General features: G+C 53.2%; 8 protein-coding genes across 8 annotated transcripts; 2 read left to right on the top strand and 6 right to left on the bottom strand.

Annotated features, from left to right (window-relative positions):
• Nucleotides 1–359: 359 nt before the first annotated feature.
• PG997_005283 (uncharacterized protein) lies at nt 360–2,021 on the bottom strand (the record flags this gene model as incomplete). Its single annotated transcript, XM_066809598.1, has 3 exons — nt 360–669; nt 791–1,860; nt 1,980–2,021. The coding sequence occupies 3 exons, from the start codon at nt 2,019–2,021 to the stop codon at nt 360–362; spliced, it is 1,422 nt and encodes a 473-aa protein (XP_066673216.1).
• Nucleotides 2,022–3,616: 1,595 nt separating this feature from the next.
• Nucleotides 3,617–4,914, bottom strand: PG997_005282 (uncharacterized protein; the record flags this gene model as incomplete). The annotated part of the gene is made up of 4 exons (XM_066809597.1): nt 3,617–3,932; nt 4,015–4,276; nt 4,390–4,699; nt 4,777–4,914. The coding sequence occupies 4 exons, from the start codon at nt 4,912–4,914 to the stop codon at nt 3,617–3,619; spliced, it is 1,026 nt and encodes a 341-aa protein (XP_066673215.1).
• A 1,313-nt stretch (nt 4,915–6,227) lies between these two features.
• Nucleotides 6,228–6,757, top strand: PG997_005281 (uncharacterized protein; the record flags this gene model as incomplete). The annotated part of the gene is made up of 2 exons (XM_066809596.1): nt 6,228–6,260; nt 6,389–6,757. 2 exons carry the CDS (start codon nt 6,228–6,230, stop codon nt 6,755–6,757), a joined length of 402 nt encoding a protein of 133 aa, XP_066673214.1.
• Nucleotides 6,758–8,799: 2,042 nt separating this feature from the next.
• Nucleotides 8,800–11,551, bottom strand: PG997_005280 (Arrestin-related trafficking adapter 6; the record flags this gene model as incomplete). Its single annotated transcript, XM_066809595.1, has 3 exons — nt 8,800–9,305; nt 9,454–9,556; nt 9,617–11,551. 3 exons carry the CDS (start codon nt 11,549–11,551, stop codon nt 8,800–8,802), a joined length of 2,544 nt encoding a protein of 847 aa, XP_066673213.1.
• A 5,737-nt stretch (nt 11,552–17,288) lies between these two features.
• Nucleotides 17,289–18,425, bottom strand: PG997_005279 (catabolic 3-dehydroquinase; the record flags this gene model as incomplete). Its single annotated transcript, XM_066809594.1, has 2 exons — nt 17,289–18,091; nt 18,248–18,425. The coding sequence occupies 2 exons, from the start codon at nt 18,423–18,425 to the stop codon at nt 17,289–17,291; spliced, it is 981 nt and encodes a 326-aa protein (XP_066673212.1).
• A 1,783-nt stretch (nt 18,426–20,208) lies between these two features.
• PG997_005278 (GDSL-like Lipase/Acylhydrolase) lies at nt 20,209–21,216 on the bottom strand (the record flags this gene model as incomplete). The annotated part of the gene is made up of 4 exons (XM_066809593.1): nt 20,209–20,346; nt 20,406–20,789; nt 20,856–20,980; nt 21,042–21,216. The coding sequence occupies 4 exons, from the start codon at nt 21,214–21,216 to the stop codon at nt 20,209–20,211; spliced, it is 822 nt and encodes a 273-aa protein (XP_066673211.1).
• Nucleotides 21,217–21,782: 566 nt separating this feature from the next.
• On the bottom strand, nt 21,783–22,808 carry PG997_005277 (HAD-like domain-containing protein; the record flags this gene model as incomplete). Its single annotated transcript, XM_066809592.1, has 3 exons — nt 21,783–22,022; nt 22,058–22,585; nt 22,755–22,808. The coding sequence occupies 3 exons, from the start codon at nt 22,806–22,808 to the stop codon at nt 21,783–21,785; spliced, it is 822 nt and encodes a 273-aa protein (XP_066673210.1).
• Nucleotides 22,809–23,357: 549 nt separating this feature from the next.
• PG997_005276 (60S ribosomal protein uL18) lies at nt 23,358–24,561 on the top strand (the record flags this gene model as incomplete). The annotated part of the gene is made up of 3 exons (XM_066809591.1): nt 23,358–23,360; nt 23,587–23,624; nt 23,694–24,561. The coding sequence occupies 3 exons, from the start codon at nt 23,358–23,360 to the stop codon at nt 24,559–24,561; spliced, it is 909 nt and encodes a 302-aa protein (XP_066673209.1).
• Between the last annotated feature and the right edge of the window lie 392 nt (nt 24,562–24,953).

Genomic DNA, 24,953 nt, shown 5'->3' with positions numbered 1-24,953 from the left:
AGAGATCTGGCAATTTTTCTCACTGCTGGTGATAATAACCCCCAGATGGATCAGCTATCACACTGTTGGGCCCGGCAAAGTGCTTGCGAAAAGGACCCCCAAGAAAACAAATTGCCACTCTGTACATGTTTTGAGGCTGCCTATGCCTTGGTTATGCCCGTGTTACTTGTGTATGAATGTGCAACTTGATCATTCCTGAGATATTGATTACTAGAGTACCACTAACATGGGATAAACATTATTGAATCCCAACTCCTATACGTTTGATGGCGTAGACCGTAACCCACACACCTGGCTGGTTCATCCGAGCCCCTTTTTCCTTCCTTCCCTAGCCCCGTTCCGATCCGAAACCCCCGGGACTAAACATCCAGCCAACCACGACCCAGCACGATCCAAAGCATGGAAACGACCAAGGCCATCATCTTTCGCCCCTCGCCGAAAACCCCGCGAGCCCGAACGGCGGCATTGTGATGGGGCGGCACCATGTCCACGCTGTTGCCGTTGCACGTGTAGCCGCCCACGAAGACGCCGTGCATCCGCATCTGGTCGATGGTCCCGCAGTGGAACGCGGCCACGGTCGACGTCAGGGCGAAGGTGTCGAGCACGCGCGGCTTGGCTGGGTTTGGGGAGGATGAGGTCGTGAGGCCGTGGATCTTTTCTAGGGGTCGGCTGTTTTTTTACGATACAGTTTCCAGTCAGTCTTTTGAGTGTTGCCATGTTTTCTTTTCGGGCGCATGTAGTTAGGTAGGTAAGGTTTGAACAGGAAAAGGGGGCCCTGGCCAAAACTTACAAGAACGTATCGTGCACCACCCCGCTCAACATCAACGTCTCCAGATCCACCGTCGGCCAGATCCAGCTCGTGGTCGCGACGGTCCCGTTCCACTTTCCGTCCTCAGCCGTGGTGCCGAGCTCCAGCTTCGGGTTCTCGCGGATGGAAATATTCCGGAGCGAGGACGCCACGGCGCGCGCCGCTTCGGGCGAGCGCGGGAACGCCAGCTCGGCGAGCGCGTCGTTGCGCGAGATCTCGAGGCTGTCGATGCCCTCCCAGAACATCGGCAGCGATGTAAGGAGCCGGTTGTCGCGCACCGAGAGCGCGCCGAGGGTGTAGTACTCGCCAGGCCTGCTCTGCGAATTACTACTACTCCAGCGGATGTCGGACAACCCCGAGACGTTCAACGTCTCGATATGGGCCGGCATCAGCAAACCATTCTCGGAAATATTGCGGAAGTTGCCCAGCCCCAGCGTCAGGTGCCCGTTCCCCTCGATGGCAACCGTCCCGCCGTTACTGGTCGCGAGCTCGGCGTACACGACGTTGGGGATCCGCGACACGCTGATATCGCGCGTGTGGGCATTGGACGGCGCGATGAGGAAGCTGTCGACGGAGCCGAGCCCGACGTCCCAGACGCGGACGCGGGCCGGGTCGCCGGTCACGTCGAAGCCCTCGGGAGGCGCGGTTAGGTTCGCGAGCTCCGGCGCGCCCGCGATGATGAAGGACTCGTTCACGGACTTGAGGTTCGTGAGATCGAGGCTCTGCAGTTCCACTAGGTTCTCAAGCGTGATTTTGCCACGCACCTCGCGTAGGGCGGGGAATAAGAGACTTTTCAGGCCTCCTACGTCGCTGATTTGTATGTCGCCCCCTACGCTTTCCAGGGTCGAGCTTGAGATGGTGCCGGCCGTGAAGCCGGCACATCGGTTGGGGCAGTCTTGTATGTGTATGCCACCATCTATGCTCTTGACCCCATCCAGTCTGATGCCATCGTCTCCGCTGGCGCCGGCGGAGATCGTGAGGTCGCCCTCGACAGTCGAGCAACCCCTGGCGAGTGCTTCGGCGTCCACGGCGGACTTTATTGCCGTCGGGGACTTGCAGGAGGTTGACTGCGCTGCATCAACCCGGCCTTGATAGTTTCCTGTTAGTTAACAGGTTACTTTTTACGGAATCAACGTGGTTTGGGTTGTGGTCAAAGACTGTATGACGAAACATTCCGTCCCATATTGCATTCGTTCATGCTCCTCTTGACCATTATGAGAATAGTATCTATCGAATTTCAGAAAAGAAGAAAAAAAGAAGAAGAAAAAGAAAGCTGTCGCTGCAGACGGCGTGGTGGACTTGCCTGATGAGAAGAACGCCGTTCCTCCTGCAAGAACAGCCGCACGCAGCAGCTTCATTCTGCGCCTACGCCACTTCCCCTGGTTTTGAATCGTGAAGCAACGAGGTTCGATGTACCCGGAGTGTATTTGTGCTTTTCGGATCTTTCATGTCTTCGGCCTTGTCTTATCAGCAGCAGTAGCCAGCCAAGCGACTATGGCAGCGGCGCCGTATAGTGACGCGTCTGAGAATAGAAACATAAGCTTCTTGTCACGACCGTTTGTGGCACTCGGAAAAATAAACGAGGAACAGCCTCCCTGCGAAAGCCAAGTTCGCGGGAAACTAACGTACATTAGGACAAAACTCGCAGACCCCCCAGTTGCCAGACCGCAAGCCTGGTCGCGGTACCGCTACTGCTACATACCATAAGGCTGGACGCAACCCTTAGCAAACATGAAGGGGGGCAACATTGGATATGCGGAGTATATCGTCCTACAGCCAAGCAGGGCAGAGCGACATAAGCCAGCAGGCATGGCGGAAGGAGGGGGACGGTGAGAGGCTGGAAACGGGCTTCGTACAACCCAATGGCTAACACCAACTGCTTACTGAACTCCGCATTCCTTCCCGACCTGTCTCATTGCTACATCGCAATACTTCCTCTCCGTCTCAACCTCACCTGTTGGCTTTCGAAGTGGCCTTGTTTCGTTGTTATTCGCTAGTTACAGTACCCGACAGGATGGAAATGCTACATCAGCCACGACAAGACATTCTGCCGATCACTTAAACGCCCATGCTACAGCTCGTTTATGCAATGTGATCCGGGCCCGGCTTGCCGAATTTCGGTACGCTTTCCCATTGATGAAAGATAATGGCCAAGGAGCCAACAGGCCCGGAGATTAGCCCCCTAAGGAGAACCCGGTGATCCGGACCAGTAATGCGAGCCATTAGCTAGCTACTGGCTCTCACAACTCCTTGCTTGACAGTTGACAGGGATACCGAATCATCATGTGATCCATGGCTAATCAAGCGTGATGGCGAATAAGAGGAAGCAGCTGGTCCGTACTTTGATAGAGATAACCTGGCGATGGTACACGTTCGCTATTCATGAATGCAACTCAAGCACGAACAATGCTTGACAATGATATAAGCTTCTATAGCTGATCCTATCGAGTGACTACTTACTCATGGGGTATATAGCCACACTTCTTTAATATCCTGAGCCCCTTTCTCCTGTTGGACGACTCGACGATTATGCACCGTATACACCACCGATTGCGCTACCATGAGGACCAACCCAACAGTCACCATTGCAATCATTATGCCTAAGCCGGTACTGTAGCTTAAAATGCTGTCAGTACTACTGTTCCTGCATTTTACGGCAGTTCTGGGTTTACTTACTACGGAGCATCGCCACCCCTGAAGTACTGCGTGCCTACCATAAGCCCGCCTTGAGACGCCATGACCCACATCCTACATTATCTTTTGTCAGTGAAAATGTATCTTTCAGAGTAAACGACATATAATTGAAACCTACGCTACACTGATACTCCTCTCCCGCGGATCCTCGCAGTTGAGCTGAAGCCACGTGTTGTGCACAGGGTGGTACCCGACCGCAAAGCCGTTCACAGCGGTCCACAGGCCCCAGCGAGACCACTTGCCCGCGTGCGGCTGGGCAACCCGGGCTACGATCAGGACTGTGAGATATAGCATAACGCCAATGATCACGGCGAGTCCCCGCTTGTTGGTGCGGTCGCTGAAGACGGCCATGGCGAAGATGACGAGCAGGGCGAGGAAGGGGCCCACGGCGGCCAGGGCGTTGGCGGTGATGCGGTCGAAGCCTAAAGACCTGTGGCGGTAGTGAAATATCACTCAGAGTCAGTGGTTCGTTGATTTTATTTGCGATGGGCTGCTGTTGGCTGTTTGCTTACATGATGATGGACGGCGTGTACGTCGTTAAGGGGCTCCATGTCGAGAAGACGCAGAACGAGGCGATGAAGTGGAGCCAGCGACGGTAATGGGTAATTGTCTTCCAGACTAAGCCAAAATCGAACTTCTTCATTTCTGCATCAGTTTCTCCGGCCTTCGTTTCGGTTTCGCCGCTTGTCCACGAAATGTCCTCCTGGCTAGTGGCTGATGATGATGCAGCCGTATCGGCGGTCTTGGGGGCTACCGTGGTGGTGTTGGGTAGCCCTGGGAGGAAGAGGAGCATCATCACGGCAACGACCAGCGTGAACAATCCCTCGACTACTCAGCTGTCAGGATCGCCTTATACGACTTGTCCGGCAGACCAAAGGGAAACTCACTCAGAAAGAGCCATTTCCACCCCTTCAGGCCTCGCACGCCATCCAGCTTCAGGATTCCCGATGCCAGGATAGGGGCTATGGCGTTTCCGCCAAACATGCCGAAGAAGAAAACGGCCAGGCGCTTCGCCAGTTGCTCCCTCGTGTACCAGGTCGACAACGTGAAGAGCGCCGCGGGGATGTAGCCCGACTCCGTCAGCCCCAGCACCGCCCTCGAGACCAGAAAGCCCGTCCTGTTCGTGATGAAGACCTGGCAGATGGCGACGATACCAAAGGCAATCACTTGACCCGAGATCCATCTCTGAGGGCCGATCTTATTCAGGGTATAAGGGTCAGCACGTGCATACCAGTAAATACAGGTGGTGGCCAAGAGCCAGGGGCGGATCCTACCTTATGTAGAAGCAAGTTGGAGGGGATCTCGAGAAGCACGACACCAAGATACATCAACTGGTTTCCGAGGTTGATCGTGTTCTGGTCCACGTTGATGTCGGAAGCGAATCCGGCGGTAAGAGCACTGGCCAAATTCATCTTGTCCATCTGGGCGGCCAAGAGCCCGAATGTGAGCAGCGGAAGGACAGTGCAGTCGACCCTGGTTTGGTTGTCGTCAGTATCTAGTTGCTCGCACGTATTTATAATCTCTGTGAAAGTGTAACCTACTTCCACTTTGGCCTCCTCTCATTAGCTGACCATGTTGCCATCTTCTGAGGCTCAATGTGTAGAGATACTGCAGCTTGTCACAACGTTGCAACCGCAGATCTTGCTGTTGATACGCTCGCTCTTCTTGGCCCATCATGCATTTTTGCACACACATCCGCAATATCGGAGATATTTATAGGCAATGGCGACTGGCATGGCGACATTCGTGATCCGGATCGTCAGGGCCCAGTTTCCGGCAACCTTGATGGCCACCGAGAATCGGGTGTCCACCAGCACCAATCGAGGGCTCCATATCACGGGATTATAAAAACGCCGTAATAAGATATAGCTGCTACTACTCTACAATTATCAGTCATTTGGTAATTGTGGCAATATTTCGAGGAGCTGCTGTGTTTCCCTCTTGTTCAGGGGCTGTGATTGGAAAGGCACATGGTCCGGGAGCCACTCGGGTTATTGTATTTTCACAAGACGGTCGATCATATAGCTCGGACATATACACCAAGTATCTCAGCTTCATATGAAGTATTCAATGCTGCCGATTTTCGCATGAATAAATAAGATGCTTTTACTTGTACATTGGAATGCAGCTTCACAGCGTCAGTTGAAGCATGATGGTTGCGCGTGAACAATCTCTATCAAATTCCTACATTGGTCCCCAAGTGCCAAAGGCATCGAAGAGCCAGGGACAGCAGGACACTATGGAAATGGTAATTGCTGGCTACGCTCCTACGCTTACCTCCTCATGTGTGACGGGTTGTTCGTTGCGTTTCTTTGGCTACAGTCCAGGAAGGGACGAATGGCTAGCACTCAGGAATGGAAAGAACAACCAACATCCATGTACGATTGCCTTCAAGTTGCGACTGCCAAACCAAAACGAAATTTCCCCATTCCTCGTAGTCTCACGCGCAAGATATAAAAGCAACAGCAAATCACCAGTCCCGAGAGACTTTGGGCATCCTTTCTCCAGTGATATATCCGAGAGAAACCTGCGATTCTGATAACGACCCACGAACCAAACACCAACAACCACACCATGAAGAATCTATTGGGCTATCTCGTGGCTTCGGCTTCTATAGTGGGAATTGACGCTTTGGTATGTTACAATACTTCCTCGGGCTTGCAATTGTGCTGACCATGTTGTCCAGCCCAACCCCATCGGCAGCGACCTGCCCAGCGAAGCCGTTATGAACACCACCCGCCTCGATTCACGCAAACCGGTAAGCCAAGATCTCCACCACCACATCCTCCCTTCCTTTCCTTTCCTTTCCTTTCCTTTCCTTTCATTCCTTCTTGCTCCGAGGCGGAGGCACAATGCTGACCCCATCTGCCCCATCCATCCTCGCAGGACCCCCGCGGCCCCTTCTGCAACATCCCGGGCTACAGAGCCACCCTCCAGACCAAGGTCCGCGACGACATCCAGAAGCTGCACAACATGATCGGCCAGAACTGCACCGCGCCCGCGGGCCCGAGCGGCTGCGCACGCGTGGCTTACACCAATGGCGGCGCCGTCTGGATGTGCAACGACAACACCACGCCCAGCGAGGCGCCCTGCAGCCTGCTCGGCGACTATGCCCAGGTCATCGTCGACAGCTGCTCGACCAAGGACGGCGCCAACCACTACGTGGTCCAAGGCCAGCTGTTCGATGTCGGGACCGGACCGGGCGGGAGCGGGGGCTGGGGCAACGTCGTGGTCGGGCTTGACACCAGTGGCTGATTCTAGCACGGGTGGAAGATGAGAAGACAGTTGCAGGTTCAGGGCGTGTCGTCTCGAAACATAGGCATAGAAAGGAAAGGGGGAAACGGCAACAGCCAAATTGACATGTATCATGAGGAACCCTCGCGCATCACATGAATAGAGTCCACGATTCTTTCGTCGACAGTCAACGGAGTCTTGCAGCAGTATTACATGAGAAGCCCATATCCACTCCCATCTAAATTTGCAGCTCATCATGCGTTTCATTACTGGCGTGAGAAATGAGTAAGAAGATACCCCGAAACCGCCAGACAACTGGCGACGCACCTCAAATGTATCGAATGAATCTCATCTTTGACGAACTCGTAAGAATAAGGGTTCTTGAAGTTCTCCACACTCGTCTATGCGATGAAATGCATTCGCAACTCACTTCCAGAAGTGTTCCATGAAAGCGACTCCTGCATCACCCCCGACGCTTCCTGCCATGATCCGAGCGCGTGTCCCGAACTTGTTGTGATGTATCGCAGTCCGCCGCGTAGTCTTCTGCTGCCACTCATCCACGCCGACGCCGCCAGTCATGACACGAGCTTGGTATATCGTCACGTTATCGTATGTATCGATCTGAACGTTAGGTATGCTGTTCGGGAGGAGTCGAAGCCATAAGTGGATGATGAGCTGTCCTCTCCAGTCATATCGCTTGCGTGGCGGCGAGTGAAGGATGTCTTCGTGGACAGAGACGATCCCAGCATCGACGAGTATGAGAAAGAGCTAGTCGAGGAGGGATATATACCTTAATTGACAAGGCCAACAAAAACCTGTTCGTAATAAATTAAAACGAAACAAGATGTTTCAACTACTTACATGCCTCCCTAATCATACCGTGCAAGGCTCAAGCATGGCCAAGGAAGGTGATGACAAAAAATTAATCCAAGGAAGGTAGGAGGTATAGGGAAGTTCCCATGCATAGAAGTGCCAGGTGTGAAATGTGAGCCAGCTACCAGTCTAGTCTAGTCTAATCCCCATCATCACACTTCACTCACCAGCCCCAAGCCTAGGGTCATACGACCGCAAGACAGGCCCAGGGTAAATAGGGCGCTCAATGATCTAGATCCTCATATCTCATGTCTCAGCACCATAGGAGAGCCACATGTCAAGGCCCAAACCCCCCTCCTCATCAGTCTGTCGATGCTGTGTGCAGTGGTGTATGGAAGTCGAAAGAGTTTAAAGCGACAGGAAACCAGATTCGCCAACAAGCACCCCCAAATCCCCTACTCTAGACTGATTGGAGGTGGGAAAAAACTTCCGAAATGATTCAGATCTCAAAGTGTTTCAATCACACTATTCCCCCACATGTCTCGGAGCGCAATGCGACAGTGTAAGGGTGAGCGTGGAGCAAGTTGGTACTCAGGTAGAATGTCTCACATCAATGCCATGTCACACACGCTGGGAGAAGGACAATGGGAGAAAAAGAGGTACCAAGAACAGATATGGTGTAACAACCAAATTTGATAGGCCAAGGAGGCTATGATGATGGTATAACAAGTAGCAGGCACGTAGGTATTCTGACGCCTTTGCCATGATAATAACGGTGATGATGCCAGCGCAATAGTCAAGAAGAAGGATAATGCAATTCTCATCTCGTGCCTTCAGGCCATCCAGACGCTTGCGAGAGAGAGAGAGAGAGAGAGAGAAATAGGTGTGTAACAATAACAAAAGAAAATAATTAGCCCCCATCTATGCCAATGTCCGGTTCTGCGTCGGTCCCCTCCCCCTTTCCCTTGCCTGGTCTACAATGCATGCATAGGTATCTTTCCGTCCGCCGCCCCCCTTAATAAGAATTTCCATGTTTGCGCCGGGTAACTTCTTTGCCAACTAAAACATTCCAAAGACATGCAGCACATTTGCTTCATCAAAAGGTATCTTTTCCACAGTAAGAAACAAGTGAAACCCCTAACTCCGTTTAATGCCCAATCAAAAAATTTCGCAGATTTTGCCGTCATCGTCCTGCACGTGCTTCTAGCATTCAAAATCGTTGGAAAAGCCCCCCTGAATTTCAGGGGAGCTTAGGCTCTTCGTTGAGTCAAGGCGCCGGCCATGGTAAGTGTCGGCAAGGCGGGTCGCTGAATTTCCACACTACGGCTCGGGATCGACCGTCCGCCGGGTGTGCGCGGGTTCGCCACGTTGACACGCCCGTTCCTGCCGGTGATGCGGCTAGGGTGGCCAAAGTCCTCATCGCCGCTGTCGCTGTCGCCATCGTCGTAGTCGGCAAGTCGCGCGAAGTAGTCCGCCAGACCGTCCACACTAGGGGTACCGACGACGGCATCGTACTGCGGAGGCAGATCAGCCAATGGCGGCGGCGCTTCGTCCTCCTCAAATGCAGGCGGGTTGAATGAGGGATAGCGCATCAGATGGATGGGCCGCGACACCGCTGGTGCTTGTGGTGGTTGTTGAGGAGCACCCTGTTGGCGCTGTACTGACTGCGTACCGCCTGCTTGAGCTTGTGATCCGAGGTGTGCGACGGGCAGTGGTGCGAGGGGTGACGGTTCGACACTCATGGGAGTGGGCTCGACTGAGGGGATGGTGCCAGTGCTCGACGCCGGAGAGGGGTTCGTCGCAATAATGTTAGCGTCGTGGCATCCGCAAGTCGCCTGTTGGTGGTACATGGGTTGCTCCCGCGCCAGAGTACTCGGGCAGGCTAGTGTTAGCCTGCGTCGCACGACAGTTGAGAACAGTAAACGGCGAGTCAATGCTGATCTCGAAGTGCCGTCTGCGCTTGCCAGCTGGGTCTTCAGGGTCAAGTCGCGAGATTCGCATAACGATCTACCAGAAACAGTTAGTCTTGAATGAATCGAAAAGGGGTCGTTCCGCCGCTTAGCCTACCTTGATCCAGTGATAGACATTGACGTTCTTCCAGCTGCAATCAGGGTGCAGACGGATAGTCTTGTCCTTTGCCATCTGGTCGCACGTCGGGATCTGTACGTTCATCTCGATTTCGGTCGACCCCCAATACGACTCCAGGCCTAGATCCAAATCGCCAAGCAGGTTGTCGGACGGATCGGGTAACGGGTGTGGCGCAGTGTGACTCCTGGAGGCCTCTAGACTCCGTCTTCGGGCGGCTGCAACTCGTGCTTCGTGTCTCTCGTCGGGCGAAAGCTCACCACCGCTCAAAATGTTGATTTCCGAGTTTTCGAATTGCTTGTCCATCGGCTTGCCGGCAGACTTCTCAAGCAGGAGGATTTTCCTCCCGGGGTCCTTGCGAGTGACGCGGCGGTCGTTGGTCCAGTACTCAATCGATTCGGTGACAAACACCTTAAGCTTGTGCACCTGAACCTTGGCGAGGGGCGTCAGCTTGAAGGCGATGGGAATCTTCGTTCCAATAGGGAACGATTTCCCCGAAATCATAATGTCGTAGTGTAGTTGGTCCTCCCATTGCCGGCTGATGGAGATCGGCTCCGTCATCTCGAGCGAAAGCTGATCGGGGACTCGGACGATGCTAACTTCCTTGCTCCCGTGCAGGTTTGGCTTGAACGCGCCGGCTCTCTCGACAACGGTTTCCAGCGCCCATTTCACCGAGCCGAACTGCAGCTTCGTCGTTTCCAACTGGTGGTGGTCGATGGGCAACTCGAACGAGTATTCGTAAGTTCCAGGATAAAAGACCTTGTAGCCCTTCTGCACGGCATTAACGCCAGGCGACTCGCCCTTTCCGAAACTGCGCTGTTGGACCGATTGTAAAGATAGGCGCTTGTACTCTTTCGCCGTGAGGTTGCCCCTGGATTGGTTCTTAATGCTCAACGACAGCTGGGATTGCGCGGCGAGATTTGCGCTGCTTCCTGTGTTGCCACGGATGCTGTAATTGCACTGGTTGCCGTAAGGAGTTTCCCAAGTCTCGTGCATCGCATGGAAAAACGTAAGCACCTGTGTCCGTAAAGACTCCTCTTCGTACTGTTCGACCTTCATGGGCGGGATGCCCTCGGGCCACTCCGTCCTGGCCTTTCCGACAAGCTTCAATGTGACCGACTTCAGCTTCACGTTCTTCGAGACATCAAGCTGGAGCTTGCCCCTCAAAAGCGCAGTCGAGTTTGCGGTCTCGTGGCGCGGGTGGCCGTCGTGCTCGAATCCCGTCAAGAAAACATTCGGCTCGGCAAGGACGATCGAACATGAAACACCACTTCCAGAAGCGACTGGCTTCGGCACCTCAGTCACCGAACTCATGATGTTCTTGGCAGAGCGCATAGACATGAGACTGCTGCGATGCGAATTTTGGAGTGCCGCATTCAGCAGAGGACCCCGTCTGTTATCCACCATTGTCGAAGAAGGCATACCCGATGCCCCAATTGTCGGAACGGAAACCATGGACATGGGCCGTGTCGAAACCTCCGGTATGGGCCTAAGTGTCCGGGGGCAGCTGGACGTGCTAGGTCGAGGGGTTTCACTTCGAGTCGATGCGCTGTCAGTGGCAACGTAGTGGGAGAAGTGCTCCTTGATCGGCGCAAATATCCTTTCGAACGCAGCTCGCTTGGAGTGTTTGGATTTGGGGCTCTTCGGCTGTCGATCAGCTCGTGTCTGCTCCTTGTCACCCCTAAAAGACCGTTTGGGTTTCGGGTAGTTGACGGGCCTCAACTCGGGAGGAATGTAGCCTGAAGGATACGAGACGATATGGATCGATTGAGGTCGTCGAGTCCGTGGCCGTATAGGTGGGACTGGCAGAGTGGGAGGGCGGTTTGATAAGTGATGCCGTGGTCTGTAGTAGACGTTGCCCGTCAGTGGATGTGAATAGTGGTCTGGCCGAAGGTAGTGATCTTCCGATTCTGTCATTGTGGCGGTTTGTTAGGACGTGTCGCAAGCACCAACATCATCTTCGAGGACCCAGGGCCAGGGAAGGGGAGGCTAGGGCAATATCTAATACAAGAAGTGGGAGCGGTAGTATAGGTGAAGTATAGAATAAGAGTGGGTAACAAGGAGTTGTCTCGGGATGACTTTTAGGCACGACTCGCTGGGTAAGGCGAGACGGCGCGGCCAAAAATAAGCTACCTCAGCTTATTATGCGGCAATGCCGAGATTTAGGTGAATGTAACGAATGCGTTGGCCAGACTTGGGCGGTGAAAGTATCACCGGCATGTAGGGATCATTGTGGTAGGTTAGGCCAGGTGTGTAAAGCATGTACATACAGTAGTAGGTCGGTACTGGATGTGGAGGGGAATGCAAAACAGGGAAGCAGCATATGGCATGGTAGCGGCCGGATGGGGGGGATCTGGGAGTGCATCTGGCATCTGTGGCCCCCAAGACAAAGGGAAATGGGACACCTACGGTTCAGTGAATCATAAAAAAGTCATTATGGTCCCGAAGAGGGCGTGGAAAGTATGCGGTCTTGAGCGGGAGAGAGTTTGCTGTTTGAGATAAAGCAAATCCGGCGCAGTGTTGGAGGGAAGGTCCTGGTCGCCCCCAATGGCTGCCGTCTCAATTTCCCCCTTGCCCCTCGCTATTATCTGACGGCAGATGGCAGATGGGCAATTGCTCGCGCGGGCGTGGATTCCAAACCGTCCAGTTCAGTCAATCGACGATCAGTGCCGTGGTTGCAAAAGAGTGAAGACGGGAAAGTGGGATGAGCCTTTCGGAATGTCGCAGGCGGTATGGGGTTGCGTGTGTGCGGGAAAGAGAGGAGAGAGGCTGGCTCTGGTGTGATGAACGTTAGATTATCGTGTTGCTGAGTAGAAGGTTGAGGGCGATTGATGCGATACTGATGTTGATGACTGAACCGGCTATGAGGGACTGGCTGGACTGGCTGGTCTGGCTGGCCTGGCTGGTCTGGTCGGGTAACCTTGCAGATGATCGGCCTATGATGTAGTGCTCCCCAATCGAGCATGGCATACCCAAAGACTGGGGCTTAGAGGCAGGAAGCACAGGAAGTGGAAGCAGAGCGCTGAGAGCATAGCGTAGCGCCCAGAGGAAGAACCCTAGTCCATCTAGTCCATAGTGCCCCTCTCGGCGCGGCTTCGTCGGCAACCCTTGGAACCCTTGGACAATATCCTTCCAAATTACAGAGAACCTGTTGGTTGGGATGCACGTCGTGCATACATAGTGGTAGGCACCGTAGCACCGCATCATTGACACACATTCACTTGAGCGTTCGCGAGCTCGTCATTCTCGTCAATTGATCTGGAAGAGTCATGTGCAATCAAGGCCGGTCGATAGACAGACAGAACAGACATTTGCCTCGAAAGGCGAACGATGCCACCACAGGTCGTGTTGGCTGACTAGTGAGCGAGTGCCTGCCTTGCCCTGGTGTCGTCCCAGAGCCGAGTCGGCGCGAGTCAGTGTCGCAAATGAAGTAATGCCCAGACGGCAGGCTTTTTGGCAGAGCTTCCAGGCTCTGCGGATGCGGAGAAGGGCCAGCCTGGCCAATGAGCAGTCTCACATTCCTGCTCCGCGTCACGAGCGCACCCCCTGGCAGCATATTTTTTTTCGTCCTCGCCTTCCAAGGCCAAGGCGACGAAATGCGGAACTCGGAAGTTGTCCAGGAATTCTTAGAGTGTGTGTCGCGTCAGCCCATTTAGATCCCAGATGCCGCACGTACATAGCTGGCCAACACTGGCTGGGCCCTGGTAAAGTAACAATGAAAAGCGAAAATGCCCTTCAGACGAACATCTCCGAGGTACCCTTGGCCGTCTAATGCGCTAGCATGGACTTGAAGCGACCACGCGCACTGGTGGTGGCTAGCAGCAGGTGAATGCTTTGTCACAGGTGGCTAGTGCCATGGGCAGGCCGGCCGGGATGCCTTCAGTACTTTCAGCACACTATGCGACACGTCAAGGACCGGCTGTGTTTCGTTCATAAACCGGGTATATCCCTTGGACAATACTGGTGCACTGGCGCTTGCCTCCCTCCCAGACAGACGGTATCAGCAGCGGTGTGTTCGCTCAGCTCGGCAAACTGGGAAATTCTGGTGTGGTAAGTTTGTACAATGCACGCAGTGGACAAATCAATCCATCATCCAACCTTTGCCTGCTCGTACGGGCAGTGGGGGGAGAACCACAGAGCCCATCTGTCATCTGATGGGCGTTTCCCCCAGTGAGCCAGTGTTTGTAGCCTGGCCGAAAGCCGAAATTTTCGCGGTAAGGGCATGCAGGTTTACGTTGACAACGGCATCATCGGGATGCCACTCTGGAACCTGGGTTGTTGTCGATCAGGCCGATCGCTCCCCCGTGGCACGATGGATTGAACGTCCTCCGGGAACGGCACTGGACTGGCGGGCAGCGTGCGGGACGAGACGAGAAAACTGGAGCCCGTCGGAGGCAACGGCAGACTCCAGATCGACGCTTTCTATTCTCGTTCTCGGTAGGCTGAACGACTAGCGAAGAGAGGCAAAACTCAATAATCGCTAGAGGCGATCAGACCGGGAGCGAAGGACGAGGGATGAGGACTCTGTGGAAGCCACTACAGTACAAGTACAAAGGTCCAAGTCAGGGCAGTTGCGCAAAAGCTCTGCAAACCTTATTCCTCAGGGCAGGGCGTATGGAATGGAATCATGGCCCACGGGATGGGATATGGATCTGAATCGGTTGACTGGGTCAGCGTCCGCACTGGCGCTGCCATGGTCTTTGACACTTCCATCATCACTGTCACCTCGTCTTAAGGGTCTTCAACACCCGTTTCTATGTACTTGCTGCATGTACTTACCGGTAACTTGTAATTTCATGCATACTTAAGTACTTACCTGCGTAAGGTAAACATTAAGGTGAAGACGGTCAGCCTCTGCAAGTAAGCAGACCTTAGATGCTGAAAAGCCATTGCATGTGTTTGTTGACTGCGCCATGGGGGCAAGGGGGACAGCCCATGAGTCCCAAATTGGCAATGCGGTGCTTTGCTCGTTGGTCCTTTCCAATGACCGCCATTTCCAAGCAAAGAGAACTGCCAATGCAGCATCACGTCAGGGCTGGCAAGGGGGTGGCCGGGAGTTCCAGTATTCCCACCCAACCAATATCTGCCAATCGTTGCTACGTGCTTGCGTGCGGAGGTGTGAGTGTCGGTGTTGGTGGTTTTGGCTTTTTGGCTGCTGCTGCCAAACATTGGAAAACTGCCAGTGCCCAAATTGGCCCAAGCCAAGCTTTCTCGTTGGCAGTTCACCACACAAAAATGGATGACGCCTCTAGTCTAGTGCACCGGAATAGGACTCGATCGGCACTCAAAACGCCTGCTAGAAGGGGATGCGTACGTAAGTGTTGATGCTGACATTGGAAATTTTTTAATCGGGACACACCAAACCAGAACTCCACGATTTCGCGGGTTTTTTATCGTTCAATAGAAATAGAATTGACAATAGGCCCTGAAAATAAGCGCTTGTCCCTGTGGGTGAGTGAGCCGATTACCCGTGGCGTTTTTGGGGCTTCATTTGCCTCTCCAGCCTCCAGATGTCTCTACCCGTGCATAAGATCAGATCACAGATTAAGGAACAGCAAAGTTTAGACTGATCAAGACAGCTGAGATTAACTTCATTGCTTGCATCTCTTGCTTACTGTGGTTGCTCCAAACATTAGATGACAGGCACACACCACCATATGCAGACGATAGGATAGCATCAGGCATCGGTGCAGAATGACGGACGTTAGATTATGCACGAACTAGAAAAGTAAACAAGCACTAATTGCGCCGCATTCAATGCAAAATCACCTCCATTGCAGAATGCTGTTGCATTTGGAATGGACATCTTCTTCAATTGGAGAGGAGGAGTTGGGTCCTTACCTTTTAGCGAGCGAGCAGACATCAAAGCAAGAAGCCTAACTAATCCAACCGCCAAGCTAAGGGTTGGTAGTGGCAGACCCGTTACGATGCCTCCTTACATTAGTTTCTCTGCCGACAAACTAGAGGAGTTGGGCAAAATCCTCCGCGAACCGGCCCTCTCCTCCTTCTCCCAAAAGCCTACCAATCGTGCAATACGGTATATTGGGCCGCATTATGCGAACGAACCCTTATACGAAGAGTCGATAGTAGTATAACGGTCTCCTAGCATGATAGCCACATCATCCATCCGTTGCATCAACGAAGATCTAGAACTGCTTGCACTCTCCTACTCCATCGTATGTCTTTTTGGGCAAAGGGTCTGGGTCTAGGTCTAGGAGGCTTACTGTGCCGCCAGGCCATCCTCGTTAAACTAATTAGATTGACAATGGTGTGAACCGACCCCTAAAACCCTTACTACCTAGCCAACTCATCCCATCAAACGAAAAGTGAGGCTGTCGTCGGAGATCACCTCGCTTCCCCGCCTCAGGACTGTGCGTGTGGTGTTATAGTCGTAACGGAAACCCCATGTGTATAGGATCGAGACCGGCTATACCCTCCCCCTCCTCCCCCAACCACCAACCACCAACCTTCGCATATCGCGACTGGCTACCCAACAGGTAAGTCCCAGCACTGTACGAAACCCCACGGAATCGTTTCGAACCTGCACCGGGGCAGAAGAAGAAAAAGCAGTCTAAAACTTACTCGCGAGAAAGATCGGATGACTGAGCGCGTACAAGCTCATGCTGGCAAATAGCAGCAGGTACTAGTAATAATAGATATTTGGAAGCTGCTGCCGGGCTGCTCCCCGACTTCCTTTTCCTCGCTACCGACTTCAGGAGGCGCCCGGCAGTCATCCATGGCCAACCATTCAATTGATAGTCTATCTACTATCAAGCCGCAGATCGCGCGCTTTGCTTTTCAATCCCCGCAAAAGCTTTGCCGCATCCCATTCGAAATGGATACTTGATTCCTTTTTGCACTTTGCGACAATGCAGTGCGGTGAGTTGAGCCGTTGAACATAGCTAGGACCCCCCCAAGTCAAAACGTGAGAGAATCAAGTCCGAATGGATACTTGATTCCTTTTGCGCTTTGCGGTGTAGTGCATGCGGTGAGCACTCAAACCGTACATAGCTAGGAAGCCCCAAGTTCCAAACCGTGAGGGGAACGTTAGAAGAAGAAAAGGTTAAAAGAAAGGGGGGGTGGCGCGAGGCCCTATCATCAATGTTCGCGTCGTCGGCTTTGAGCTCCTTCTCTGCGGAAGGCGTTGGTGCCTATACCATTCCATAGGAGTTAGCATGGCGTGATATAATGAAGTCAGCCTATGCGTTCGACGCAAGCCCAGGGCAAACCCCGAATCTCTACGAGTATCTTACTAGATGTATTGTGTACGTATCTGATCTTTCAGGATTTGGAGAGGGTGTTGAACAGTTGCCCCCTAAACACGCGCGCTTGTTCGGCAACTTGACTTTCGTCTAACGGGAAAGCCATGAAACCATGTGGCGGCCACCATTGATTTGACCTCTCCTTTCAACCGCTGTTGCTTGTTTACATCCGCATTCCGAACTCCGACCCCCGAGAATCGCGAGATATAGTCATCGGATAAGTGGCATTCAGGAGGGAACGTAGTGGCGGAACTGTAAATTCATAATCTATCAAATCGATGTGGAATCATCTACCTATCTGCCTTTCACCCCTTTTCTTTCGATCGATCGCGAGATCTCATGATCTCCTAGTGAGTGACGTACTGACCCCGACAAACCCCAAGCCCTTCCGTTCATCGCACGCTCTCGAGGCTGATCTCCTTGCCCAGGCCGTTCTTCTCATTCTCGAGCCCGCAGTTGAGCGCCATGGGAACGCCACTGCTGTGATAGCCGTTGGCGGCAGCAGTCTTGACCCTGGCCGCGTCGCCGCGGTCATCCGAAGGGAGTTTGTCATCATCATCCGCAGCAGCAGCAGCAGCATCCTTGCGCTTGAGACCATTCTCCTTCGTCAAGGCAGTAGTCGCCTTCTTGTTGTCGTCATCGCCGTCATCCTCGCAGAGAAGTTCGACGTCAGACCCCGTGAGCCACTGCTCCATCTTGCCGTACATGGCGTGCCAGGCGCCGTGGTCGCGGGCCGTGGGCAGGCAGCGGGTGACGGGGTAGCCCAAAGCACTTTGGGCAGCGGCGAGGTGGCGGTAGCCCTCGGGGAACGAAGCGAGCAGCTCAGGGTCGAACGTGGGCGCGCGGTTGCCGTCGACGGGGACGACCTTGTCCTTCTCGTAGAAGAGCTTGACGTACTTGGCCTTCCACTCCGTGGCCCCTGTCTCGGTCTTCTCCTTGACGCAAAAGAAGATGAAGCGGCAGTCGCAGTCAACGTCGAACTCGGCCCCGACGGGACAGAAGACGCTGGCCTGGGACCCTTGGGTCTGGAAGCGCTGCGTGATGGTGGCCTTCATCTTGCCGATGGCACGGTCCGGGTGCGATTGCGAGAGCTCGACGAGGGTGCCGCACTCACGGTGCATGATGAAGTCGCCGCGGTCCTTGCCGCGCTTGGAGATGGCGATGAAGTTGTCAATGGTCTGGCCCTTGCTCCAAGCTGTTGGGAGTAGGCAGATATGGCACCTCCTGTTAGCTACGTGAAACTCTGCATTTGGATAATAATTGTGATAATATGTGTGCTTGTGCGTAGTTGAGGACTATTATGAGTCGCAGGTAGGTGAGAGAGAACAGGAAGTGGGAGGTGCTTGCTCACTTGTCCAGACCATGGCCTCTTTGCAGAACAGGCTGCGGTAGTTCTTCCATTCGGAAGCATCGCGGTATACTGGCCATCCCTTGCAGAGCTCCGAGACGGCAAACCGGTTCAAGAGATCCTCGGGTGAGCCGTTGATGTGCGAGTACTGGTGGACTTGAGCGTCTGCTGAGGTAGTCATTTTGAGGATGGGTTTCGTCGTCAGTGATGAGGTAGAATGTGGAAGAAGTAGTCGTTCAAGGGGATGTTTGGTGTTTTGAAGAGGAAAGTTGGTGTCCATCCTCTGAACCCCCTTCGAGGTTTATATACTCGCCCAGATCCATGGCATCTCTGAGACGACCGACCCTTCAACCAAGCATGATGAAGAGGCCTGTCCAGATGGGTGACTGTCTTCGTCTCCTGGGAACTCATGGCCCGTCAAGATCGAACGATATTATGTCATGGTATGCGAGGACACAATCAATCGGCCTCCCATTTCGATCGTGGGCCTTGTCCAGACTCATGTTTCCCCCTTACGCAATCAGGAGAGACGCGACATGAGAGGCAAAGCGTCAGCAAACTGCCTTCGAAGGATCCACCAGGTCGAGGCAGGTAAGCGTCTCCCTCGTCATCTCCAACGCCGATTGCTCAGTACTTGCGCAATAGAAAGTTGAAGCCCGAACTAATGCGCTGATCCGGAGGAGGCCAAGTCACCCTGGTTTAGGATTTGAGATTTGATATAGAGATAAGTGGTATTGTCTGCATATGGCGTCGTGTGGTCATTGTCTCACAGGTACGAGTGCTTAACACGTCGTGGGATCGAGCCACGATACACTCGATCCATCGAGACCTCGTTAGCCATGAGGTAGTGGTGTCATTTCTCCGTTGTACGCGTCGAGAGAGGATGTAGACATGTTTGAGATCTTGAGACGAATGGGACGAGGATGCAGCCTTGCTGCAGCCACGCATGTCCTCCTATGGGCCAAGTAGCGGTGAAACGGGGTTCATATGGCAAGATTGCCCATCGCAGCTTCTGGACACCGCGACGGGAACCTGCTTTTTGGTGCGTGAAGGGGGTTAGCCGCCGGGTAACAATCCGAGTGTCGCGTATCACCGGAACTTATTCCCTCATCTGTCAGAGCAAGGCCCGTATCACCGAGGCGTGATACGGAGATGCATACCTGCATAATAGGATGATTTCTCGGGAGTTTAAGGCACGTCGATGCATTGTTCCCGTAGATTCGGTTGATCGTGCTGGATGACACAAACTATGTGTTCTGGCAACAAGGTGCCCGTTTGGTTACACTGCTTTATTGTCAGCCGCAATGGTTACCTGTTTCGGTTGACGGTAGATACCATCATTTATCTTACATAACTCAATCTATCAGAGCTGTATCATCCGTTGTCACCCCCTTTTGGCGTTGTACTTACGTTCTGTTTGCCAGAGCTGTTCGTCCGTGATATCAAAACAACAAGCCCACACTTACACTGTGATCCCGCTGAAGTAATTGTAACGTACCATGAGTGACGATTCGCTCGAATTAGCATCCTTTCTGCCCTCGGGTGTCATTGGCTGGAATTACAATATGATGGTCAACTCTTATCTCCCAACAGTACCTGAGTGTTTTGCAACTTCGGCGGAGTCGCGCCTTCAATGATGATCCCCGGGGTCAATGTCGGCAGCCGAAGCGAAATATGACCGGGTGGCATTCCGTAGCTTAGCGCAGATGCCCAAACCCGGTTAATGTAACTGCTGAGGGGAAATACGATATATCGCATTTATTGCCTGCAGTAGATGTTCTCTCCTGCAGCCATCTTCACGGGGCGAGCCGGATGCCAATTGCCGGCTTCGGTTGCGCATGTGCATCTTGCCTGCATCATGTATCCATGTCTTGACATTGAGTCTATTGTCCTGTAAGCCACAAAGCTGGCCTGATCTTACCGCATGACACCTCACACAAAAGCCTTATCCTCTACGCAAAGTTTCATCCTTCGTAGATCTTCTCACCCTTGTGGTTCACGGGGTTGACCTTCCTCCAACCCGGTAGAACGAAGCCCGCCTCGTCATTCTCGGGGAAGGGGCCGATATGCTCCTTCACAGCGTCGAAAAGCACACGGTAGGCCTGACCGCTCATATGCAGGCCATCCGGAAGCATCTGCTCTAAGCCACCCCTGATGCTACCAGGGTACCTAGTGGCAGGCCAGCCTTGCTGAGCCCTTTATCATCCAGATCTGGGGTGGCCGCAATGGCCGCGTCCATGATGGCCTTCTGCAGATCGATCAACACCGTGCCAGGGACGTCGGCAGCCACTTGGCGTGCGATATCGGAGTACTTGGCGCTTACGGCCGCCTGTCGACACGCCTGTCCATGATTCTCTTTATCCTGCATCTCGGCCATGATCTCATCCAGAGGTGGAGGAGTCACGAGCAGGATCTTGGGCTTGTGGGCCGTGATGTTAGGGTGTGTGATGATGGCCTTCAGGTTGGACCTGTAATCTTCTTCGTCCACGTGCTGCGAAGCGGTGTCCAGTTCGAGGGCTGCATCGTTGGCTCCCAGCAGCACGAGCTACGTACTTCTGTTAGACCACGCCAACATGAAGGCATGCATTGATTGCCAGGACGGGGAACTCACCAGATACTCGATCCTTGGCGTGGCCTCGGAGCGCGGCGGAAAGATCTTCTCCAGGTACCTGAGTACGTTCTTGGTATTCCAGCCGGAGTAGCCTCGGTTGATCACATCCAGGCGGCGAACACACACTGACGATCTCAGTTAGTTATGGATATGCGGTTATCCTTCGGAGCAACACTGATGACGTACAATCTTGAAGAGCACCTTGGAAGCAAAAACCATCCGAGATTTTAGTAGAGAACTGGAAGAGCGAGTCTCCAAGCAATACAACCTGGTTATGGATGACGGGCCCATCCGGGAGCTTTGGCAGAGCAGCTTCCAAGTCGAGGCGGGGCTTTTTCGAGGGGTTCTCGGTGGTAGCCATTGTCTTGAGAAGTGCTAGGACGGTATTACACGCGTATTTTGGTCAAGTGTGTCCCAAAGACAGATTAGATGGCAGATTAAGTATGCTTAAGGGAGAGAGAGAAATAGCGTAACCCAACTGTCGGCTCTTAAAGTTGTCGAAGTTACGCTGGCCGGCCTTGCGGAGAGATGTTGGTGGGGTTGGTTGATCAACTGCGCGACTGCTGAACAGTTTGGATGGTTTACGTAGTAGGTCCACCCAAGCCAAATCACCGGCAAGAAAGTCCATGTAGTAAGCACTTCACTTACAACCCTTGTCCGCCGTACGAGGGCGTGACCAAAATCACAATCATCGAATAATTATGAAAACTCCGTGATATGGGATCAAGCTTTTTCGAGGGCTGGTCTCTGGGGAGTCGGTGGAAACGGCTGGCAGCGGAATTCGTACAGTTCGGAGTTAGCACCACCCACTCACTCACTTTCCCCGAAGAAAATGAACTAGGATAATATTCAATGACAATTTGGGCTATCTTTAGGATACCATATGTATATTTCGACGGAAATTTTGAAGCTACATGGGTATATAAATCAGATCTTCGCCTTGAGGCCACCAGATCTAGGTTTGATAGGTATCCTAGGATGGTCTCCTGCGAGCTTCAGAGAAGTAATCCTCTCGAGCTCATCTACAGCCTCAAAAGCCCGGCCCAGGTTGACCTTGATTGTGCGGAACCCAATCTTCTTGGCCGCCTTCAAGTTTTCCCCTATGTCATCAAGAAATAAGATGTCTTCGGGCTTCACGCCAGCCTCGAGTCGCAAGGCCTTGCCCCTCTCGTCTCCGGGTGAGATAGGGCAAACTTGTTCACCTCACCAAGCGTGTACTCGTACATCTTCGGGTCTGGCTTGCGCAATCGGACGTGTGCACTGGACACGAAAACGTCAAAGAGTTCTTTCACGGGCCCGCTGAAGAAATCCTCTTGGTGTAGGGCGTGGCCGGGCGGAAATATGACGGTGTTGCTGACGGCAGCTATGATGTACTTGCCACTGTCTCTCAACTTCTTCAGAGCCGGGAACATCCAGGGATCTGGACCTGTTGAGCTAGACATCATGTAGTTAAACAGCCACTCCGCGTCAATCTTGGGCACCGGTGGCGGCTCCTTTGGCAGGCTGGGTTGCTTGCTTTGCTGGGCCTTGTAGAATGCTTCCCATCTCGAGGCATCATGCAGGTCCTCGCTGAAACCTGCGAAGAAGGCATCGTCCATGGGTATCTGGCCCCTCTCGATCTTGTGCCAGTATCCGTTCGGAGCGGTCTTGGAAATGGAATAATTGACCCATCCGGGAGGGATACCCAGGCTAAGCTCATAATCAAGAATGGCTTGGAATGGCGATACCACCTAAGTATCAACGCCATTCATCATTAGCAAGACATACACATGCACACATATTTTTTAGCCTGAGTATCTATTTTCCCAGGATAGGCATGTAGTTGGCAACACTGGGGTTCTTCTTGTGTGGAGAGACCGGGCTGGAGGGACGGGAGCGGGTAGGGGAGCGGGCACTTACAACGACCCCACCGATGTCGAATAAGATGACTTTCGGCTGTGTGATGGCAGTCATTTCAGTGTATTCAATGTGAAAGTGAAGTCATTCAAGTAGGGTGTTATCAGGACTGAGGAGTCTCGGCCTGTGATGTATATGAAGAGTTTCTAGTCAAGGTAGGTTGCCAACTCGAGGACATTGAACGTGGGATCAATCCCCTTTTGAGACATGATCTGAAGTCCTCCTCGGGACGGGACGACTGAGCCTCGGTTCATTGAAGCATCGGGTGGCTTGCTCTTACTCGAAATGATGTGTGGCTTGACGTTTATGGCTGAGGAAAGCGAAAAGAGGTGTGCTTATCACGAACCCACAATTTACCTGATAAGAACCTCCAGGGCCAATTGCACGCAACCACACTTTCCTCTGCCTGTAAATTTCGTGCCCCACCACACTCGCTACGCACACCCAAGCCGGGCCAGGGTTGTGGACTTTTTGCGCCCACAAGCCTTCTTCGCAGAAATTCGAGCTTGAGAAAAACGGTTCCTGTTCCTTCCACTCCATCACCCAACAACCCGCCAAACAGACCAACATTGTATCGTGCACCGGTAACCGACACGAACAGACAAGATGGTAAGTTGAAACACACGATCCGATCATTCGCTACCTGGCGAATCCAATCCGCTATGCCGCAATGCCGCTGCGTCCAGTGCAACCAATGCCAGAAACGGCTCGTGTTGCGTCTGTGATTTTTGTCTCTCTCAAAGAGTCTATGCAAGATGCTTCGGAAGCGTGATCTTCATCACCACATTATCTTCTGAAGCGCAAATTGCTGACTCGAGGTCTATCGTGATTACAGCCGTTCCAGAAGGTGTTCAAGAACAGCGCGTACTTCAGGTAAGTAATTTTTGACAACCTCTCCCAAGCCCTGGTGAATCTCGGTTGGCTAACCCATCCTCCCAACAGTCGCTTCCAGACCAAGTACAAGCGCAGAAGATCCGGCAAGACCGACTACTACGCCCGCAAGCGATTGATCACCCAGGCCAAGAACAAGTACAATGCCCCCAAGTACCGCCTGGTGGTCCGCTTCACCAACCGCGACATCATCATGCAGATCGTGACCTCCGAGATCACTGGTGACAAGGTCTTCGCCTCTGCCTACTCCCACGAGCTCCGCGCCTACGGCATTGAGCACGGTCTTACCAACTGGGCCGCTGCCTACTGCACCGGTCTCCTGATCGCCCGCCGTGTCCTCAAGAAGCTCGGCCTCGACAAGACCTTCACCGGCGTCGAGGAGGCCGATGGCGAGTACACCCTGACCGAGGCCGCTGACGAGGACGGTGAGGAGCGCCGCCCCTTCAAGGCCAACCTCGATGTCGGTCTGGCCCGCACCTCCACTGGTGCCCGTGTCTTCGGTGCCATGAAGGGTGCTTCCGACGGTGGTATCCTCATCCCCCACTCCGAGAACCGTTTCCCCGGTTACGATATGGAGAGCAAGGAGCTCGATGCCGAGACCCTGAAGAAGTACATCATGGGTGGCCACGTCGCTGAGTACATGGAGACTCTGGCCGATGATGATGAGGAGCGTTACCGATCTCAGTTCCAGAAGTACATCGACGACGATGTCGAGGCTGATGGTCTGGAGGATCTTTACACCGAGGCCCACGCCGCTATCCGCGAGGACCCCTTCAAGAAGGTCGAGAGCGACGCCCCCAAGAAGTCCAAGGACGAGTGGAAGGCCGAGTCCAAGAAGTACCGTCACCAGAAGCTCTCCAAGGCTGAGCGTGACCAGCGCGTCCAGGACAAGATGGCTGAGATCCTTAAGTCGTCTTAAACTGATCATCAAAATTGGTTTGGCATGGGTTGGGTTGCAAAAGGGAATGGCTTCATCCCGGATTTATGATGGTTTCCGGTAGTTAGGAGTTCACAATCACAAGGCATCATGATTTGGCAAACATTACATTGCTTGCACTACTTCGCCTTGTGTGCAAAAAAACCCTGGCGTGCGCGTCCATCGCATAGGGAAGACAGATGCTTCTGATAATGATACACACGATCTACTGTGTCCTCCCACGTCTTTGATTATCTACAGGTGAGCTCGCTGGTGCACGTAACGTAAAATTTACTGTAAACGTTCCTTTCGACATGGTGGATAAGTGTATAGGGAAGTAGGCTTACATATTCATGTCGAGACTCTTAATGTGCCAGTGTCGTATCACTGCTGCA

Source organism: Apiospora hydei, assembly GCF_038363865.1.
Source record: "Apiospora hydei strain CBS 114990 chromosome Unknown utg000004l_segment0_segment0, whole genome shotgun sequence".
Lineage (NCBI taxonomy): Eukaryota > Fungi > Ascomycota > Sordariomycetes > Amphisphaeriales > Apiosporaceae > Apiospora > Apiospora hydei.
Note: the sequence above shows the minus strand (reverse complement) of the source record. Positions and strands in the feature narration are given on the sequence as shown.